Below are 15,305 nucleotides of genomic sequence, written 5' to 3' on the forward strand. Positions count from 1 at the left end.
CAGGGAAAGGACTCTTAGGGTACCGTCACACATTGAAATTTTCATCGCTGCGACGGCACGATCCGTGACGTCGCAGCGATCGTATGAATATCGCTCCAGCGTCGTAGACTGCGGTCACACGTTGCAATCACGGCGCTGGAGCGATGCCGAAGTCCCCGGGTAACCAGGGTAAACATCGGGTAACTAAGCGCAGGGCCGCGCTTAGTAACCCGATGTTTACCCTGGTTACCAGCGTAAACGTAAAAAAACAAACCGTACATACTCACCCGTCGGTGTCCTTCAGGTCCCTTGCCGTCTGCTTCCTGCTCTGAGTGCAGCCGTACAGTGAGAGCAGATCGCAGCACCGCTGTGATCTGCTCTCACTTTCCGGCCGGCACTCAGAGCAGGAAGCAGACGGCAAGGGACCTGAAGGACACCGACGGGTGAGCATGTACGGTTTGTTTTTTTACGTTTACGCTTGTAACCAGGGTAAACATCGGGTTACTAAGCGCGGCCCTGCGCTTAGTTACCCGATGTTTACCCTGGTTACAAGCGAAGACATCGCTGGATCGCTGTCACACACAACGATCCAGCGATGTCAGCGGGTGATCAAGCGACGAAAGAAAGTTCCATACGATCTGCTACGACGTACGATTCTCAGCAGGATCCCTGATCGCTGCTGCGTGTCAGACACTGCGATATCGTAACGATATCGCTAGAACGTCACGAATCGTAACGTCGTAGCGATGGAAATTTCAATGTGTGACGGTACCCTTATGGACTGTGTTTCCTTTGTTTTACCTTATACCAGCAAGGCTCTGTTTATTTTGCTGAACCCACCAAGGTTTATGCTATCCACAATGAACCAGCAGGTGATCATCTACCAGAATGTTTCCTATGTCTACCTGGGAAAGCAGCTACATGTGTCAACCCCTCACAATATGTACAGAAAGCTGCACACACACTCTACTAATTGTATATGTCACTGACATCTATATATCTATTTATTCTATGTGTATAACCCATATATCTGTATCTATATGTGTAATCCATCTCTTCTATACTGTCGGATCACAATATCATTTTAGAGTACGTGGCTGCTGAATTACCGTTTTTTCTTCTATCTATATAATATATATACATATATATTATGTTTATGAAGCATTATTGAAGCATTACAATGAAACCATGCAAAGTGCCCTGGATGAAGCTGCACCTCCTATACATAGAACAACTCGGCACAGACGGCGACAACCGTGGCACATGCTGCAAACACGTTTCCTGCAGCGGTGCTCCAGGTGCGCCGAACGTCTGTGGAGAAAATCTAATCTACCCGAAGATTTCATCCATTATAAGTTCATGCTAAAAATATACAACTCTGCCCTTCACCTCTCCAAACAAACCTATTTCAACACCCTCATCACCTCGCTGTCCAATAACCCTAAACGTCTCTTTGACACTTTCCAGTCCCTACTCAACCCAAGAGAGCAGGCCCCAACCACGGATCTCCACGCTGATGATCTAGCCAATTAATTCAAAGAAAAAATTGACCACATTCGACAGGAAATCATCTCCCAATCTCTTCATACCATGCACTGACCTCCCTTCCCCACTGCATCTAGTTCACTCTCTGACTTTGAACCAGTTACAGAAGAAGTAATCAGGCTCCTTGCATCTTCTCGCCCGACCACTTGCACCAGTGACCCCATTCCGTCACACCTCCTCCAGTCCCTTTCCCCGGCTGTCTCCTCTCACCTAACAAAAATATTCAACCTTTCTCTCACTTCCGGTATTTTTCCCTCCTCATTTAAGCATGCCATCATACATCCATTACTTAAAAAACCCTCCCTCGACCAAAACTGTGCTGCTAATTATAGACCTGTCTCTAACCTTCCCTTCATCTCCAAACTCCTCGAATGCCTGGTCCACTCCCGTCTTATCCTCTATTTCTCAGATAACTCTCTTCTCGACCCTCTTCAATCTGGTTTCCGCTCTTTACACTCTACTGAAACTGCCCTCACTAAAGTCTCTAATGACCTACTAACAGCTAAATCTAATGGTCACTACTCCATGCTCTCTTAGATCTCTCCGCAGCATTCGATACTGTGGATCATCAGCTCCTCCTCACTATGATCCGCTCCATCCTCTTCTTATCTGCATCTCAAAAACATTTCTAGAATTCGCCCTTTTCTTACTTTCGACTCTGCAAAAACTCTTACTGTTTCACTTCTTCATTCTCGTCTGGACTATTGTAACTCTCTACTAATTGGCCTCCCTCTTACCAAACTCTCCCCGCTCCAATCTGTCCTGAATGCTGCAGCCAGGATCATATTCCTCACCAACCGTTACACCGATGCCTCTACCTTGTGCCAGTCATTACACTGGATACCCATCCACTCCAGAATCCAGTACAAAACTATTACCCTCATCCACAAAGCACTCCATGGCTCATCACCACCCTACATCTCCTCTCTGGTCTCAGTCTACCACCCTACCCGTGCCCTTTGCTGCTCTAATGACCTCAGGTTAGCATCCTCAATAATCAGAACCTCCCATTCCCGTCTCCAAGACCTTACACGTGCTGCGCCGATTCTTTGGAATGCACTACCCAGGTTAATACGATTAATCCCCACAGTTTTAAGCGTGCCCTAAAAACTAATTTGTTCAGGCCTACCACCTCAATGCATTAACATAACTATCCCTGTGTGGCCTATTAAAAATATATATATATATGTATATATATATATATATATATATATATATATATATATATATATATGGGTATATATATATACATACAGTTGTGGCCAAAAGTATTGACACCCCTGCAACTCTGTCAGATAATACTCAGTTTCTTCCTGAAAATGATTGGAAACACTAATTCTTTGGTATTATTATGTTCATTTAATTTGTCTTAAATGAAAAAACACAAAAGAGAATGAAGCAAAAAGCAAAACATTGATCGTTTCACACAAAACTCCAAAAATGGGCAAGACAAAAGTATTGGCACCCTCATCCTAATACGTGGTTGCACAACCTTTAGCCAAAATAACTGCGACCAACCGCTTCCGGTAACCATCAATGAGTTTCTTACAATGCTCTGCTGGAATTTTAGACCATTCTTCTTTGGCAAACTGCTCCAGGTCCCTGGTATTTGTAGGGTGCCTTCTCCAAACTGCCATTTTTAGATCTCTCCACAGGTGTTCTATGGGATTCAGGTCTGGACTCATTGCTGGCCACCTTAGAAGTCTCCAGTGCTTTCTCTCAAACCATTTTCTAGTGCTTTTTGAAGTGTGTTTTAGGTCATTGTCCTGCTGGAAGACCCATTACCTCTGAGTGAGACCCAGCTTTCTCACACTGGGCCCTACATTATGCTGCAAAATTTGTTGGTAGTCTTCAGACTTCATAATGCCATGCACACGGTCAAGCAGTCCATTGCCAGAGGCAGCAAGGCAATCCCAAAACATCAGGGAACCTCCGCCATTTTTGACTGTAGGGACCGTGTTCTTTTCTTTGAATGCCTCTTTTTTTCTCCTGTATACTCTATGTTGATGCCTTTGCCCAAAAAGCTTTACTTTTGTCTCATCTGACCAGAGAACATTCTTCCAAAACGTTTTAGGCTTTTTCAGGTAAGTTTTGGCAAACTCCAGCCTGGCTTTTTTATGTCTCAGGGTAAGAAGTGGGGTCTTCTTGGGTCCCCTACCATACAGTCCCTTTTCATTCAGATGCTGATGGATAGTACAGGTTGACACTGTTGTACCCTCGGACTGCAGGGCAGCTTGAACTTGTTTGGATGTTAGTCGAGGTTCTTTATCCAACATCCGCACAATCTTGCGTTGAAATCTCTTGTCAATTTTTCTTTTCCGACCACATCTAGGGAGGTTAGCCACAGTGCCATGGGCTTTAAACTTCTTGATGCCACTGCGCACGGTAGACACAGGAACATTCAGGTCTTTGGAGATGGATTTGTAGCCTTGAGATTGCTCATGCTTCCTCACAATTTGGTTTCTCAAGTCCTCAGACAGTTCTTTGGTCTTCTTTCTTTTCTCCATGCTCAATGTGGTACACACAAGGACACAGGACAGAGGTTGAGTCAACTTTAATCCATATCAACTGGCTGCAAGTGTGATTTAGTTATTGCCAACACCTGTTAGGTGTCACAGGTAAGTTATAGGTGCTGTTGATTACACAATTTAGAGAAGCATCACATGATTTTTCGAACAGTGCCAATACTTTTGTCCACTCCCTTTTTATGTTTGGTGTGGAATTATATCCAATTTGGATTTAGGACAATTCTTTTTGTGTTTTTTCATTTAAGACAAATTAAATGTAGATAATAATACCAAAGAATTTGTGTTTGCAATCATTTTCAGGAAGAAACTGAGCATTATTTGACAGAATTGCAGGGGTGTAAATACTTTTGGCCACAACTGTATATATATATATATATATATATATATATATATATATATATATATATATATAATATATAAAATAAAACATAATCAGGTTCCTCGCATCATGTTCTCAAACACGTTATGCAGCTAATAGCCTCTGTGTCTGTACTGATACACACTTAGGCAGTTACCGTATTTTTCGGACTATAAGACGCACCGGACTATAAGGCGCACCCAGGTTTTAGAGGTGGAAAATAGGGGAAAAAAATATTTGAAGCAAAAAAATGTGGTAAAATATTTAATAACATAAATAACATACTATTATATGTGGTGTTATTATATATAATAGTATGTTATTATGTTGGAAGCTGCAGGACCAGTGTAGTGTCTGTGAAGTACTATATGAAGATGCTGGAGGGTGAGTATAAGAATGGGGGCACAGGGCTTATATTGAAAGCACCACTCCAGCACTGCAAAATAACACTGGAGTGCTGCTTTAAAATCCCATGGGAGAACTATAACTCCCAGCATGTCCTGCAGATCCTATGACATGCTGGGAGTTATAGTTCACCAAAGGAATGGCAGAGTGCTTTATTGTGTTTTGTAAAGACTAACCTCTTAATTGTGGCAGCCAGCCAGCCACTGTGGTGAGGTAAAAGCATCCCATGACTGCACACACAGAGCCCTCCCTCTCCACAGCACAGGTTATGAGGAAGCCTGCAGATTCTAGTGGGGAGCCTGAAGGACCTGTGATGATATCAAGAAGAGGGAGGGCTCTGAGCTGCCATGTGATGCTCCAGCCCACCCACTCCTGACATCACACAGGTCTAGTTTGTGCACAGCACTCGTCCAGCCCAGGCAGGTATGCAGAGATCTCCTGGCCTCTGCTGCTGCCTCCTCCTCCCCCAGACACACAAATCTCCCCAGCTGCTGCAGGAATCAGCTGGGGAAGCCATGTGTGTCCCTGCATAAGTGCAGCATTCATTTGCTGCTCCCAGCTCACCGCTCAGCTGATCGGTGGGCGGGGAGCCGCTAATGAATTTTCACTGCACTTAATCATCGGGACCACATGGTTTCCCCAGCACTGATTCCGGGCAGCGGGGACATCCTGAAGTGGGATAACAGTGCGATCCCACTCACCGCTGCCCCCCTCCCCACATGCTACATCCGTACCATAAGATGCACCCACACTTTCCTCCCAAATTTGGAGGAAAAAAGTGCTTCTTATGGTCGGAAAAATACGGTAACTGGTTCATGCAGCTTTACATGAACACCCGAGCCTTACACTATGGCTGGTCCAAATAACTAAAGCAATTGTTACCATCCACCTCTCGTGTCTCCCCTTTTCCTCATAGTTTATAAGCTTGCGAGCAGGGCCCTCATTCCTCCTGGTATCTGTTTTGAACTGTGATTTCTGTTATGCTGTAATGTCTATTGTCTGTACAAGTCCCCTCTATAATTTGTAAAGCGCTGCGGAATATGTTGGCACTATATAAATAAAAATTATTATTATTATATGTGTGTCACTAACATCTATAAATCTATGTATTCTATGGGTATATATCTATTCTATCTATTCTATTCTAACCTGTCACTCAGTGGTTTTACTGTATGCGGTACATGAATTGCCGGCTTTTTATCTGTCTGTCTATCTATCTATCTATCTATCTATTATCTATCTGGGCAGTTCGCCCCCGGGTACATTTTGCCCTGTTAGTACCCTGTTTTGTCCCGAGAATTTTGTGTTTGGATGTTTCGCCAGTTTGTCTTTGTGGTTCATGTATTCCCGTCCGTCATCAATCCACGTCACAAAAGTACTGTACAGAGTGCTTCACTTTTGTGACATGTTAAATCAACTGCTTCCATCTGACATCACGGGGAACCGCTAGACTGCACTCCATGACCCAAGGAGCTGCAGCTGCGACATGTAAGTATCATCCTGGGGGCCAAATGCAGGGGACGAAATGTGCGCAGGCAAAATGTACCCAGGGCGAACTGCTGGGGGCGAAACATCATATAACCGATCTATCTATTATACAGTATATCTATCTTCTATCTATCATCTATTTATTATATATCTATTATCTATCTATCTACAGTATATATTATCTATCTACTGTATCTATCTATCTATCTATCTATCTTCTATCTATCATCTATTTATTATCTATCTATCTATATATTATCTATCTATTTATCATCTACTTTAAAATACTTTAGTGAGAACGCAATTATTTTCCCGCACTTTTACCGATTTTAAGAAAAATGGTCATGTTACCGATCACGAATCCGAATGTGCCATATTTGTGCCGAATTTATGTTTGTCGGTCGTTTTACAAATATATTTGCACATGTCCTGTTAGCACTTCTATCATGGAAATGCTCCTTTGACTAATTTTATCATCCATCCAATAGACTGTATGTGGACATGAGGTCCTGGTGATGGTCGGCCTGGAATCAGATGATGACACAAACCCTCGAACACTGCCCCCTATCAGTGGAAATGTGAGAAAATCCAATAATGACACCAAATGCTTGAAGACTTTATCCTGAGCACTAGATTATATAGTTCAATGCATCTTTCTAGGCGGAATGAGAAGATAAAAGAAACTGTCGAAAAAGATGAAATGTGTTATAATGTCATATGATGAGAATTGGAAATGGTTAAAGCTCAGCTAAACCTCTGTAACTACCGGCTGTAATCTAACACCTGGAACCTGCCTACAACCTGCAGTAACCACCGATCGACCAAACCGCTGCATGACCAGCTCTACCCTCACCTACTGTATTCTCACCCATCCCTTGTAGATTGTGAGCCCTTGCGGGCAGGGTCCTCTCTCCTCATGTACCAGTTGTGACTTGTATTGTTCAAAATTATTGTACCTGTTTTTATTATGTACACCCCTCCTCAGATGTAAAGTGCCATGGAATAAATGGCGCTATAATAATAATAAATAATAATAATAATAATAATAATAATAATAAATTGCCAGGATTTTATTTCATTCATCCCTATATGTGCAACATACATAAATGCAACAGTGTGCTTAGGCACCATAGGTGTCCCGAGGTAAATGAGTAGAATAGCATGTGCATAAAGATATATGGTAATATGGTATACAACCTACTATAGTAAATTTATATTAAACACATAAACAATAAACCCCCCATTGAAGAAGCTGCACGAGAAACGCGCATCGGGGATTTGGACAGCCTAATCAGGTCGTACACCACTTATTTACCTATATGTTTATGTGATCCTACTTACTCAGTCATGGACACCTACGGCGTCTAAGCACACTAGTGCATTAGAGGCGTTAACCCGTAGGGGATTTGGGCAGCCAAAGTAGGTTGTATACCATCTATTTATATGCACATGCTACTCTACTCATTTACCTAGGGACACCTATGGTGCCTAAGCACACTGTTGCATTTATGACTTATGTCAATGTGGAACTTCAATTATATGATGGTATCTATGTACTATACACTTAAGCACTATGCACTTTATCTAGGTCTAGCCAATTAAGATTTATATTGAGTGAGAAGTAGTGAACATCAGTAAAGTAACTTATGTGGTAGTGAGACGCAATGTACAATGTACATTTGTTTATGCGTTTAATACAAATTTACTACTCTTTTGGCACAAGCATATGTACACTGTCAGATATTATTTTGGATTACACAAGCTTCAGTTGTAGATTAAACCAACCTACTATGTAAAAAGGCCACAGATGGATTTGTATTGAGAATTTGAGGGATAAGTTGTTCATTATGCAACTTGCTACCTGTGGGTGTGCTATGTGATTGGGCAGTCTTATTGTATTGTATCTCCATTTTTTATATGGTCCTGTTGTACCATTTTAGATTTTTGTGTTAATAAAATTGATTTATTTTACTTTATGGCATTTGCTTCTGTTTTCTACTTGGATTTTGTATGATTTTAGGAAGCGCCTTAATTAAGCATATTGATTGTATGTGTTTATAAAGGGCAGGTAGTGAGAGAAAAAGTATTGGTCATTCCACTGCATTGTGACATCATCACTTATCTTATATGGAAGTGGGCAGTGATGTCACACAGGTGAGTGATGATGTCACAATAGAGCGGAACCTGTAAACACTCCATCCCATCTCACTGCCTCAGACTTGGTATTTTGTCTGTCTTCCTGACAACACTTACCTAGATCTTCTGCTTGGATTAGCAATTTACTTACGAATTTCTTCTGAATTAGTGGATAATTCTGTATTAGTGGATTATTTCTGGATCTTCCTGGAGATCACTGACTGAGGACTTCTCCATCTGGAGGTAAATCTATTGAGGCTGTTAGGAATCTAGAAGTTTTTCTCCTGATTATTTTCCTTGTACTCTGGTGGATGGGAAGCGGCCATTGCCCCTGAAGATGAGTAACTCGTCCGGCACAAATTAAGGAACAATACAACAGAAAAAACGTTTTCATGAATTTTTTTTTATTTACATATCATGAAACAAATCCAGTCCTCAGTGATCGGATCTAAGAGTAGGAATCGCCGAGAGAAAACCAGGGAGCAAATATCAGTGTCCAGCAATTTACAGGGGGATGAGGGGATATTTCCTTTATTAATAAATAGTAGCAGTAATAAAGGCAGCCAGCTCTCTACCTGTATGGGGCAGGGTGGGCTGCACCAGGGATATTGCACCATGTAAAATGTAAAAGGGACGTCAGTTCCTGACTGTCTGGTCCAGGACCACAGAGGGAAGTCAGTCACCACCTACATAAGCTGAGAAGAGAACATCAGCGTGTACAGGACACCGCAGAGCCGGACATCTGTAGAGTGAGTATAATGGCGGAGGAGCCGCCTCCGGGGTCTATCTTCTTACACTAATTATATAAGTGGAGGAGGCCGGACCACGGCTGTTGGCACCGACCACTGAGTTAGGCCAGAATTGCATCTGACAACCTGCCGCATTTAACCACTATCAATCGGCTACTTGTTGGCTGATTGTCAGGTGTCTGATGGCTATTAAGGCATATCTTACTGCTGTAAAATACTGACCAAATACTGAGCATGTGAACATGGCCTAAAGATGGCAATTATTTGGTTTAGATCTGAAATAAAACTTGTGTGAATTAATAGGTTTGTGGTGACCGAGTATACAATAGCTGCACACAGCATCAGACTGGAGCACCTTGGGCCCACCAGAGAAAATCATTTTTGGGGCCCACTATGTCACTACATAGAAATAAATACAAGAACACACTAATATCAGGGTATAATACAAAGTAGTAGATGTGTTAATGATATAGCAGGGGTTGAGGTAGCCCTCACATAGAATATAATGTAGCCCCCCTTATAGAATATAATGCAGCCCCCTCATAGAGTATAATGCATCCCCTCTCATAGAGTATAATGTAGCCCCCTCATATAATATAATGTAGCCCCCTTGTAGAATATAATGCAGCCCTCATATAGTATAATGCAACCCCTCATAGAGTATAATGCAGCCCCCTCATAGAGTAAAATGCAGCCCCTTCATAGGGTATAATGCAGTCCCCTTATAGAATATAATGTAGCCCCCTCATAGGGCATAATGCAGCCCTCTCATAGGGTATAATGTAGCTCCCTCATAGGGTATAATGCAGCTCCCTCAGAGTGTAATGTATTCCCCTCATAGGGTATAATGAAGAATATAATACATCTTCCTCATAGGGTAAAATGAAGCCCCCCATATAATATAATGTAGATCCCTCAAACAGTATAATGCAACCCCCATAGAATATAATGTATCCCTCTCATAGGGTACAATGCAGCCCCCTCATAGGGTATAATGTAGCTCTCTCATAGGGTATAATGCAGCCCCCATATGGTATAATGCAGTCCCCTCAGAGGAATAATTTAGCAACCACATAGGGTATAATGCAGCCCCCCATAGGATATAATGCAGCCCCCTCATAGGGTATAATGTAGCCCCTTCATAGGGTTAAATGCAGCCCTCTCAGAGTATAATGTAGCCACCTCATACGGTATAATGCAGCCCTCTGATGTAGTATAATACAACCCCTTCAGAGTACAATGTGGCCCTTTTATAGGGTATAATACAGCTGCCTCAGAGTATAAAGCAGCCCCCTCATAGAGTATAATGCAGCCTCCTCATAGGGTATAATGCAGCCCCCTCAGAGCATAATGCAGCCCCCTCATATGGTATAATGTAGCTCCCTCATGGGGTATAATGCAGCCCCCCTCATAGAGTATAATGCATCTCCCTCATAGGGTATAATGCAGCCCCTTCATAGGGTTTAAAGCAGCCCTCTCATAGGGTATAATGCAGTCCCACATAGAACGTAATGTAGCCCCCTCATAGGGTATAATGCAGCCCCACTATAAAATATAATGTAGCCTCTCCATAGAATATAATACAGCCCTAAAGTCTTATGGCCATGAGTACTAACTGATATATATATATATATATATATATATATATATATATATATACTAGACTGTGGCCCGATTCTAAAGCATCGGGTATTCTAGAATATGCATGTCCCCGTAGTATATGGACAATGATGATTCCAGAATTCGCGACAGACTGTGCCCGTCGCTGATTGGTCGAGGCAACCTTTATGACATCATCGTTGCCATGGCCGCCAGGCCTCGACCAATCAGCGACGTGGGATTTCCATTATGACATCATCGTCGCCATGCTGTGCCCGTCTCTGATTGGTCGAGGCCGCCAGGCCAGGATTTCCAGGACAGACAGACAGACAGAAAGACAGACAGACAGACAGACAGACAGACAGACAGACAGAAAGACAGACAGACAGACAGACAGACGGAAAAACCCTTAGACAATTATATATATAGATATATAGATATATATATATATATATATATATATATAAAACGCACAATCCTCACCTCTCCTCCTCGTTCCCTCGCGGTTCCAGACTCTGCTCCAGTCTCAGCAGCTGCACTGCTGTCTGCCCGGCACACAGTATGAAGTGATGTCATCAAGCACCGGATGTGTCAGAGGCAGAGGGCAATGATGGGGCAGGGAGCGCCATCTGACGCCCTCTCTGCTATTATTTCATATATGATGCCGATACAGTCAAATGCGGCACACGCTGGGGGGCATTAGTGATGGAGCAGCAGGTGACAGGAGGAAGGAGCCGACTACTGCTGCTAAAGCCTGTGCCCGCTGCTAAAGAGAAATGAATATTCACTGCACCCCACGCCCATGGGCTAGTCCGACCCAGGCTCTGCACACAGAACTGGGAAATAAAATGGTAAAAACTCATCTGTTTCTTATATTACAGGTGGAATAACGCTCTACTGCTGGAAGGTTCTCAAAGTTTTACTTGTGGAGTGTTGAAAGCTCAAGTGTAAACTTTGTTCTGGATTAGAAATCTCATTTCCATCGGGAATTCACCAGATATTACTGTAAGTATTCTTAGGTTATAACAAATATTTCCTGCCTAAAAAAAAAAGAATAAAATCTGACCAAACTATTGCTCACTTTAGGGTTGATAAACGACTACAGAGCTGAAATCTTGACAAGAAGATCCCTGTCGATTACTAAGATCCCAGCTGAATTCTGTAGCACTACTAGTGACATCACATTTCTTGGATTTACAAGAAGAGTAAAGTAGTTAGAGGGTAATGATACTTTTATGTAACATTTAAGTCTAAGTTGCAATGTGTGAACATGATGTGAGGAATAGCGCCATTTCCGGCCATTATATGGCTCGCATGGTATTTTGTATTGTTCTCCAGTTTTCACCCTACAGTCACTATCTCTAAATTGCATTTGAATCAGTGTCTCCCACACGAAAAGTATTTTACCTCTTTCCTTAGGTAGCACAGAGTCATGGGGGAAATTATATAGCAGTACTGAGCATTGTAGCTTTGAATCCAGGTCTTGTATAAGCTAATACACCTGCTAGAATCCTGCAGGACAATGATTCTGTGCTTCCTCCTGACTGTGCTCCTCCTCTCTCTCCTAACTTGTGAAACCTCTGTTCTGAGCAAGACGGATTACAGCAGTTTATTCAGAGTTAATAAGATCAGGAGACAGGGGAGGGGAGGAATTGACCAATAAGAATAGATTAAAGCCGATTTCTCTGATATCATATATTACACAGTTTCTTATATTCACTTATACTATTGATTTATACAATTTGTTGCCGGCGCAGTTCCCATGTAAAAACTTTTTAGATGTTTTGTGGCATCATCTTCTCGTCCTGCCATACTATTTATGGTCACTACTTTTTGGCTTTTGCTGTTTATTGTGCTATAACTGTTTTTCCATTTGTGGATTATTTTGTAGGACTTCTCGCCCACTGAGTGAGTTCTGCGTGTTGCGCTGCGCTGTGAGACCCGCATCTATTGTGCGCCGGAAGAGAACTTTACTGAACACTTTCGAGGAGTGAGAAACCATGAGTTCTCGGGAATTGAGGCAGCTGATCATGGACAACACCGCATGGATGAACCGGCCAGAAAACCGAAGTAAGTGAACCTTTACAATGTAAGGGGTGTGTGGGGGAATTTGTTTTTGTCATTATCACAGAAACAACACTTTCCACTTCTAGTTCTTTTCATAAGAGGAGTTAGAAATATTTCTGCCCGTATACTGGGGACAATGTTAGACGGGGAACTAAACTATTAACTCTGTGTATTGTAGTGGTGACGATCGGTGGGGTCTGGGCCCTCAGACCTGCACACATCGACCAAACCAGGGGCCAAAGTGCTAAGATTATTCTTGGGTGTGTGCAGCGCGGTGTACCGGACCAATAGAAAGTTATAGATAAATAATAGATAGATAGATAATAGATAGACGATAGAAAGATGATAGATAAATAATATATAGATAATAGATAATAGATAGATGATAGATAATAGATAACAGCTAGAAAGATAGTAGATAATAGATAGATAATAAATAGATCGATAATATATGATAGATAATCGATAGAGAGATAGATAATAGATAGATGACAGATAGAAAGATAATAGATAGATACAAGATAGATAATAGGTATATAATATATAATTAGATACATTTGTACCTGTCATTTATGACATTTTCTGTAATTCTAATACATGGTTTTTCTCTTCAGATCAGAGCACCGTGGTCGGAAGACTCAGATCTTCTCAGACAAGAGGAGAAGGAGGGAGAGAAATGGTGAGGAGGCGGCTTACAGAAGATGACAGAGATTCTGTACCTTCTCCAGAGAGAAGAAGAAGAGCTAGAGACCCATTCAGAAGCTCAGTACCAGAGGAGACCAGACACAGGAGCCGTTCGCCACATAGGCCGCTTCCTGACCGTCCCAGCTCTGCTGAGGTTTTGCCACTGAGCATGCTCCCTTACCATCCCAGCTCTGCTGAGGCTTCTTCACTGAGCATGCTCTCTGACCATCCCAGCTCTATTGAGGCTTTACCACTGAGCGTGCTCCCTGACTATCCCATATCTTTTGAGGCTTCATCACCGAGCATGTTCCCCGACTATCCCAGCTCTGTTGAGGCTTCATCACCGAGCATGCTCCCTTACTATCCCAGCTCTATTGAGGCTTCACCACCGAGCATGCTCCCCGACTATCCCAGCTCTATTGAGGCTTCATCACCAAGCATGCTCCCTGACTATCCCAGCTCTATTGAGGATCCACCACCGAGCATGCTCCTTTACTATCCCAGCTCTATTGAGCCTTCATCATCGAGCATGCTCCCCGACTATCCCAGCTCTATTGAAGCTTCATCACCAAGCACGCTCCCTGACTATCCCAGCTCTATTGAGGATCCACCACCGAGCATGCTCCTTTACTATCCCAGCTCTATTGAGCCTTCATCATCGAGCATGCTCCCCGACTATACCAGCTCTATTGAAGCTTCATCACCAAGCAGCAGCAATAGCAGGAGAGGCGGAAATGAAACAGCAACCACCTCCCGTGCCGATCCTCAGCCTAGTTTTATTCCACCATCCACCGGCATAGATGCTGAGAATCAGGCCGGATCCGATTCAGATGAGGATATAACACGACCGCAGGTTACACCCGAGTGGTGGACAAGACAGCAGAGAGAAATGTTAAGGATGCGGCAAATCGAAAGCCTTCCTACTAGGATCGCCACAGGCCAGGAGGAGATTCCTTCTTGTGTCATCTGCCAATATGATTATGAAATAGATGAGCAGCTTATTGTGCTGCCCTGCGGACATCCTTATCATCAGAGCTGCATTACAACATGGCTCCGCGAAAACCTCATCTGTCCTCTCTGCCGCCAAAACTGTTTCCAACAGAACAGACAGAGAAGAGCCTAAATTCCAACATGTGCTCATGTGTCCATCCCCATCTCCTATATATATTTATTTCCTTTATTAATGATTTTGAGTAAATAAAATTTATGTATTTTTTATACTTAGGAAGTCAGGACTCCATTTTTTCAGTTTTCTATGTTACCAGGAGTTTCTTCGTGTACTGCCATATTGATACATTTACAAGGGAACAGTCACATGATGCAACTATTTTTTACCTATTTATCATTTCTGGAATTTTCTTAACTCCACCGGTGATATGTCCACCACTGCATTACAGAATCCATTTAGCTCTAGTGGTCCCCATACTTGCCATTATCTGTGCTGCAATTTCTGAGGCAACACCTCTATTAAATCTGTGGACAGTTTGCTCCAATTTCAAATCAAGCCCTAAATCTATTGTAATACTTCTACTCTGATTTACTATGCTGCACGTGATTGTCCTAATATATGGGGCTGAATTACACTATAGAGGTTGACTATGGGGTGCATTATACTATAGAGGCTGCCTATGGGAGTGCATTATATTAGGGGCTACACTATACTATAAAGGCTGCCTATGGGGGTGCATTACACTATAGAGACTGCCTATGGGGCTGCACTGTACTATAGAGGCTGCATTATACTATAGAGGCTGCCTGTGGCGGTGC

The 15,305-nt window shown here is 42.6% G+C and overlaps 1 protein-coding gene across 3 annotated transcripts; it reads left to right on the forward strand.

Annotated features, from left to right (window-relative positions):
* The first annotated feature begins 8,539 nt into the window (after positions 1–8,539).
* On the forward strand, positions 8,540–14,682 carry LOC143783499 (uncharacterized). Of its 3 annotated transcripts, none has more exons than XM_077271894.1 (5): positions 8,540–8,682; positions 11,669–11,792; positions 11,874–12,008; positions 12,679–12,857; positions 13,469–14,682. In XM_077271894.1, the coding sequence occupies exons 4-5, from the start codon at positions 12,788–12,790 to the stop codon at positions 14,659–14,661; spliced, it is 1,263 nt and encodes a 420-aa protein (XP_077128009.1). In that variant the 5' UTR covers positions 8,540–8,682; positions 11,669–11,792; positions 11,874–12,008; positions 12,679–12,787; the 3' UTR covers positions 14,662–14,682. The 3 variants fall into 3 exon arrangements, with proteins under 3 accessions (XP_077128009.1, XP_077128007.1, XP_077128010.1); XM_077271892.1 differs by lacking the exon at positions 8,540–8,682 and adding an exon at positions 8,710–9,188; XM_077271895.1 differs by lacking the exons at positions 8,540–8,682; positions 11,874–12,008 and adding an exon at positions 8,710–9,188.
* The last annotated feature ends 623 nt before the right edge of the window (positions 14,683–15,305 follow it).

This window comes from Ranitomeya variabilis, chromosome 6 (assembly GCF_051348905.1).
Source record: "Ranitomeya variabilis isolate aRanVar5 chromosome 6, aRanVar5.hap1, whole genome shotgun sequence".
Taxonomy (NCBI): domain Eukaryota; kingdom Metazoa; phylum Chordata; class Amphibia; order Anura; family Dendrobatidae; genus Ranitomeya; species Ranitomeya variabilis.